This window comes from Astatotilapia calliptera, chromosome 3 (genome assembly GCF_964374335.1).
Source record: "Astatotilapia calliptera chromosome 3, fAstCal68.1, whole genome shotgun sequence".
NCBI lineage: Eukaryota > Metazoa > Chordata > Actinopteri > Cichliformes > Cichlidae > Astatotilapia > Astatotilapia calliptera.
In genome coordinates, this window is record NC_137424.1 from 55,290,602 (window position 1) to 55,297,636 (window position 7,035).

General features: G+C 41.0%; 1 protein-coding gene across 1 annotated transcript; it reads right to left on the reverse strand.

Annotated features, from left to right (window-relative positions):
- Positions 1–342: 342 nt before the first annotated feature.
- On the reverse strand, positions 343–5,966 carry cnpy3 (canopy FGF signaling regulator 3). Its single transcript, XM_026163140.2, has 6 exons — positions 5,700–5,966; positions 4,882–5,008; positions 3,528–3,624; positions 2,613–2,735; positions 2,391–2,508; positions 343–2,024 (listed from the first exon to the last, which is right to left on the reverse strand). The coding sequence occupies exons 1-6, from the start codon at positions 5,800–5,802 to the stop codon at positions 1,732–1,734; spliced, it is 861 nt and encodes a 286-aa protein (XP_026018925.1). The 5' UTR covers positions 5,803–5,966; the 3' UTR covers positions 343–1,731.
- Between the last annotated feature and the right edge of the window lie 1,069 nt (positions 5,967–7,035).

A 7,035-nucleotide genomic window follows, 5' to 3' on the forward strand; every position in this document is an offset into this window, starting at 1 on the left:
GTGGTTTCAAAAAGCAACTTCAATACAACACAGCCAGCATTTTAACCTCAGGATAGAAATCTCGTAAAAACACACACCCACACACGTTCACTCTTAAGAAAATGCATAAAAACAGACGCACAATCCTTCATCGTCTTCAGTTCAGGAGCCTGACGATCACGCGGCAGCACGGACACACACAGGCCTTCAATAGCAGCTTTTTGTACAGCAAACAGGAAATCAGTACCACACGTATCTATTAATTAAAGGGGCATTTCAGCTAATACATCAGTTTGTGGAAGGGCTTTAAAAATTAGGACATTGAGAAATAAAAGAAAAACTTTAACATTGGATTAGCAATCATTTGTTTAGAGCACTTTATTAGGAACACCTGGGCAGCCCGCTTGCTCGTTCATACAGGTGAACCAGCTGGACACAACGTTTGAAAACTTCACAATAACACCACTAACATAACAGCAAACAGGCTGATCAGTCAAATTTATCTGTACCCTTGATACATGGTGTCTTTTTAGTAAGTTAATCCTGAGATACGAGCTCACATAGGTGGAAAGATTATTTACAGAAAGAATTAAAAAGTCATTTCATAATATGTTTGTTATTTACACAATATCATTTAACATTTTCACGCAGCTCTACAATAACTGAAAGTGTAGCGGATTGGTCAAAGTTACAAAGATGTCGGTGTTCCTAATAAAATGCTCATTGAGGGTCAAAGATCTACAGCTGTAAAGGGCACAAAAATATTTAAAAACATGAGTGAAAGAGAGTCTCAGTTCGGAGCTGCGATTGAAGTTTTTGCCAACGTGAGATGCAGAGAGAAAGACAAAATACGTGAATCAACACCTACGTCCGACCGAGAGACGGAAAACCAAACACGTGGACGCCCTGCGACTCACACAGGTTTATACTCTGTATGTAGTTTGTGTACAGCACTGTAAAGTAGGGCTGTTCGATATAACGATATATATCGGATGACGATATAAAAACATTTATATTTATATTTATTTTAGAAAACGGCGGCTGTTATAACTTATGTCTAAAAATGTATCGTTTCATGCATCTGTTAAAACACTCGACTCCAGCTACATGACGCGCAGCTGGAAACACTTCCCGCAAGTCGAGCTGCCCGAGATTCACAGAATTTACAGAAAATGTTACATTTTTGTGATTTATATCGTTATCGGACGATAGAATTCTTATATCGGGATATGAGATTTTGGTCATATCGCACAGCCCTACTGTAAAATCATTCATACAGAGTGCACCTAGAGACTTTCTTTTGATGTATTAGTACAGGATAATTCATGATTTGTCAATAAATACTGAGAAATGGTTCTCACGTATCCCTAAAGTGTTTATGTTTTTGGTCTAAGAATGATGTCGAGCCCAGAAATCACAATTCAAGTCTTTTTCACGTTTGTGGCCTCAAAAGTACAAACATTATGAATACCAATAGAAAAACTGGTCCCAAGCTATGATAACCACATCATCCTTTAAGTTCCAATGGAGACTCTACTAAAAACCGTTAAATGACTGAAGTGGGGGTAAAAAGGAGCGAAATATTGTACGTAACTGATTATACATCTGATTTCTCCCTCATGAAACCTGAAAAATGACTTCAAAACATGTAACAGCACAGGATTTCAATGACTTGAACCTCAGTTTTAACACTTCCAGAAGCTGCTTTGTCTCAGCAGGTTTCACTCTGGATGACTGATCCACATCCAGGACTCACAGCTCCGTCTTCTGCCCAGACAGAGGCACCTGCGGCTGGATCTCCTCGTCGGACGACACCCCTCCGTCCGTCTTCTCCACCGGAGATTTGCTCTTTTTCTTCTTCTTCACCTTCTTCTCCTTCTTCTTCTTGCTCGCCTTCTCTCCCTCCGAGCTGCCGTCTGCTCCTCCCTCGCCTCCTTCCTCACCTTTGCCCTTGCCCTTCTTCCCTCCCTTCTTCTTTTTCTTCTTCTTCTTGTCTTCTGCAATCGCTGCCTGGTCTCCCTTCTTCCAGTTCTCGTTCAGGCAGGCTGGAGAGAGAAATGGAAGGAGAAGCGTGGCGTGGAAAATAAGATTGGGAAAACAGAAAGCAAGGCAAAGAGAAATATACAAATCTGAAAGTCACGAAAATTATTTTATTGCACTTATTTTGATTTCAAAATTATTATTATTTTTGTAATTACAATATTTGTTTTGTCATTGAGAATTCTATTGTTTTTATTTTGCTCTTTACTACACTGATGGTGTAAAGGTCTCAAAAACTCAGGTGAATACCAGAGGGAGCCATGTGAGAAGGGAAGGGAAAGAAAGGGGTGCAAAATTAAACAATCAGGAATCATGAATTACAAAAAACAACAACATGGATGTAACATCAGAGTTGTGTGTACGAGCGTTACCTCTGTCCTGTCCTTTGAGCACGTGTTTCTCGCACAGGTATGTGGTCAGGTCCTCCTCCTGGCTTCCTTTATACCAGTCCTCAATCACGTCCTCGTACTGCTCTATCATCACATCACACTGACCGCACACACACAAATTAAATTTAAAAGATGAAAATTTGACCATGTTTGGAGTTTAATTTTGGTTCCTTTGGGAATGTTTAAATAAATATATAAACACACCTGTTTTTTAAGGTCGGCCACTTCAGCTGACGTCTCGTTCCACAGCTCGTAGGGAATGTCCATCACCACGTTCACTCCTTTATTCACCAACCCATGCAGGGTGGAGAAGGTCTCCGACATGCCCTATGCCCGACGACACATTTAAAACTACAAATATGGACGACTGCAGAGAAACCAAACTACGTTAAAAAGAAGCTAAACAATCATCGTCATACACTGATGACGATATGTGCTGTTTTGCTGCTGCAACAGACTGAGCATTAAAATCAAACCACCGACCTGATGATTAGCAGATGGCCTGCTCTACCTGTGAGCCACCGCTACTCCAAAAATTAGGAAAACAGCCCTCTGATTGGACCTCTAAAGATTTTCCCAGTGAGTTTAAGGACTCAGTCACTTATTTGGGGTCTTACTGAATGAAAACTTTAATCCAGTTTTATCACTGTATAATTTTATTGTTCTCCAAGTGTCAGCAAAGAGGGTAATCTGCGGTAAGCTCATTGGCTAACTGCCTGGGATCACAACTAGAGTGTGAAGCTTCACAGTCAGCATGTACAGTTTCAAACACCGAGATGAAGACGTCTATGGTCGGAGTTCAACTTCCATTGAATTTAGTTTTTGTGAACATTTCCTTTTATTTTCAGCAGTTTTCATAAACAGTAAAGCCGATCGAAAAAGTTTCAGGGTTTTAATGAGAACAGCTCAATATGCAGTCATTACATGTGAAGAAGCAACGGTGACAGCACGACTACATTCAGCTAAAAAACATTTTATGAAACAAACACGCAGCTTCACGTGTTGTAAACTATGAGCTGAAAAACAAGATGCTTGAAAACCAAACCCTAAAAATACTGATTCTTGCAGAAAGTGTCACGCGTCACATCCAGGGTGTTTAAAAATAACCGTTACACTGACCTTGGCAAAACGGTTGCTGCCACTTCTCTCTTTGTGCAGATTGTACTCCAGCAGCCTTTGACACACATTTTCTACAACCTCGATGAATCTCAGGTCTCTGAGGAGAAACACACATTAAACATCCCAGCAGGCGACAGAGTTAAAGCTTTTTTCTCCCTGTACCTTCTGTTTGGATTTGCCCTTTTTTTGTTTTGTCTGTGAACCAAAAACCTGATCACACGTCACAGCTGACTTCATTTTATGGACCGTGTCAAAGTAACATTACAGAGTTTTTTCATTTAAGTTTTCTGCTCCTCGATGCTCTTTGTTTTCATGTCAGCGCGTCTCCACACTAAAGGCATTTCTCAGCTGGTATCCTGGATGCTATGAAAGTACCCCTATACTTAAAGGAGGTCTATGGTTTTATCCTGAGGTGATAACTAAATGATCCACAGTAAAGTGGCCTTTATAGCAACCCCTCAGCTCAGGGTCTGAGCTGAGGGGTTGCTAGAAGAACTAGAAGGAACAACAAGAAAAAAAACAGTCCTACATATTTGTTTACTAGCCCGCCTTGCATCCTAAAACATCCTGAGACACCCTCCCTCAGCCTGGTTGTGCTGGAGGTTTCTTCCTGTTAAAAGGGAGTTTTTCCTTCCCACTATCACCAAGTGCTTGCTCAAAGGGGGCCAGCTGATTGTGGGGGTTTAAACCTTACAATATAAAGCACCTTGAGGGACCTTTTGTTGTGATTTGGTGCTATAAATTCAATAAATTCTGTGTCCCCGTCCACGACCTAGAACTGGATAAGTGGTTGTAACAAAATGTGATGGATGGATCACGGTGAACACTAAAATACAGCTGTGATTAAGTCCTGCTGACTGTAGCAGAAACGTTATATTTCATGTCCAGACATGAGACGTATGCTGCCTTTCAACTTACCCTAAATCAAAAAAACAAAAAGGGAAACATCGTGAGTTAAGTGTGTCTGACACATGTCAGCTCTGCAGACTGAACATAAACCTGCATGTTCACAACCACATTTAGAATATTGTAACACTTTTTTTTTTTTTTAAAAAGCAGGTCCTAAAACTGTGATGCTTTCAGATTAAAACTCCCATCGAGCTTTGCTCTCACACACCAACCAGAGCACTTCAGCAGCTTCCCTGTTCTATAATAAGTTTCTGCACAGGAACTGAACCTGACCAAGTTCCTGTCCCTTGTTGCCGTCTGTCTCTGAGGGCTAGAGAAAGATCCAGAATCAGCCAGGCATACTTCTCCCTCCACACAGAGCAGCTTTCACTTCTACTTTGAAACCGGACTCCTATTTTTTTACGCTCCATTTCCCGGTACCAGGTGCGCACACACTCAAACTTACGACTTGACATATTTGATCGGCGACGCCCCCTTGCTGTCTATGAAGCGGTATTTCGTATCGATGACTTCTTTTGTCTTCCCCGTCTCTTCGAACGCCGACTTCATCTCGATGCTGACAAACTTGCAGACTGGAAAGGGAAACAGAGACAATGAGAAGAAGCCCTTTAAACCTCAACAATGTCTCAACAAAGCAGTTAAACTCATCGGGTCACTGATGTCATCGAGATTCTCTGTTTCATTTAAAGTGTGCTTTTCCCCACAGATGGACTCCACCTGCACTGTCATGGACTGCAGGTGGAGGCGGTAGTCCTTCCTTTGCATTTCAGAGTAGGTTCCCAACTCCACCTGCAGTCCAGCATTGTGGAGTTGGGAGTTCACCCCTCGGACAAGAGGCCAAGCTGACCTGGCAGAGGACAGGTGGTACAGCAGCTATGAGAGGGGATGGGTTAGTATCAGGATTTTCAAAATAAAATACCTACAATGAGCACCTTTAATTTAAAAGCAAGGCTACAGGGTAGTGTTTGTATTGATGCTAAGAAATGGCCAATGGAGTAATTTCAAGAGCAAAAACCTAAAAGCAAAGCTTACAAATGTGAAATGTTAGCTAAGCCCAACAGCACTCCTGTTTTAATGTTTCACATAATCCTGTTTCAGTGCGACTTCCTCCACAAACAGTGTGAACCCACACAGAGTGGAAATTATACTTAGCACATATACTACGTGTATTATATATACAAATACTGCAGTATGACTTCTCTATTTGCTGTAGGACTCTTAGAGGTCCTCGGAGCCCGTTTTGAGCACCACAAGCCGCCTTACCTTCACATTTGTTGGGCAGATGAACCCAGTCATCGTCCCCATCCTTCGCTGCTCCGACCGAGGAAATTAGGAGAAAAAACGACAAATATGCCACTAAAATCATCCCGTCTGCTCTCTCCGAGTCTTTATCTTGTCATAAAACTTATTTGACTTTCAAACAACTCCGCAGAGCACCGTTATTTCCCCTGTTTTCACGCCTTCCTCTGTATCATCACTCCTGCTGCTTCACTTGCGACCGATCACTTCCGCTAAGGGCGTTACACAACCGGATCTCCGGACCAATCAGAGAAGAAGCAGTGGCAGGAGCTCGACCAATGAGAGGCAGAGGAGGGTCGAAGAGCTGCTGGAAGACAAGAGGTATCACTCAGCGCTACTCCTGCGCAAAACTGCAAATTTTGGTATCATCCAATGTTTTCTACAGTCATTAGATTTATATTTCAAATAGGACAAAATGCAGATTTTACAGCAGCAACATTATTGTATCTCTACAGTTTAAACATTTAATAAGATTTCTGCCTGCACAGAGTGGATAGTCAAACAAACTGAATCATCATAAACATTATTATAATACATTATTTTATATTTATTACTTAATTTTTTTCATTTTAATTATTTTATTATTATAACACAAGGAACAAACAATAAGGGAAGGATTCTGGATCAGCACCATGATGCAAACTTGTAGCCATAATGCATACAGTATTCTGGAGAAGATATAAAATGTCACTGTATGTGTGTGTGTGTGCGTGTATGTGTTTTATGTATATTGATATTTTTTAAAATCATTACTCATGATATAACATTGTCCAGACATGCCCTGTAAGGACATAAAGAGGAAATGGTGACAAAAGGAGCTGCTAAAGGCAGTGGATCCCCCACCAGCTGAATTAAAAAGAGCACAGGTAACAATAACACATGTACCAGTTGTTGCATTGCAGAGGTATTCAAGTATAAAAACAATAATAAACACACCTGCAATGTTTTGGTTCTATAACATTTTTCTATTATTACTTTATTATGGATTGGGTGCGAGAGTTTTTAAGAGTGGATAATTAAATAATAGATCAATGCAATAGTAAATTGTGCCTTCATCTCAGATGGACAGCAAGTGGAGAGTGATAGATGAGATAAGGAGATGGAAGGAGGAAGAGAGGCAAAGAGTGATTCGTATTCACAGCCTAGTTTATTTCTCACAGTTTTGTTGCCTTATGGTTCCAAGTGTTGTCACCTTTTCATCTTTGCATTTCATTATTATCTCATAACACCTGTTTAATCAGCTCCCATCTCTCCTATGGACATTTTACAGTCTACAGTCTCAGGTCAACACAGCCTTGCC

What these genes read in the sequence shown, in the direction of transcription:
- cnpy3 (XM_026163140.2), bottom strand. Translation starts at nt 5,802, where the DNA reads ATGATTTTAGTGGCATATTTGTCGTTTTTTCTCCTAATTTCCTCGGTC. An exon ending in GCAGCAACCGTTTTGCCAAG is followed by an intron (nt 2,736 to 3,527) that starts GTCAGTGTAACG and finishes CGTCGGGCATAG; the next exon opens with GGCATGTCGGAGACCTTCTC. An exon ending in TGGCCGACCTTAAAAAACAG is followed by an intron (nt 2,509 to 2,612) that starts GTGTGTTTATAT and finishes GTGTGCGGTCAG; the next exon opens with TGTGATGTGATGATAGAGCA.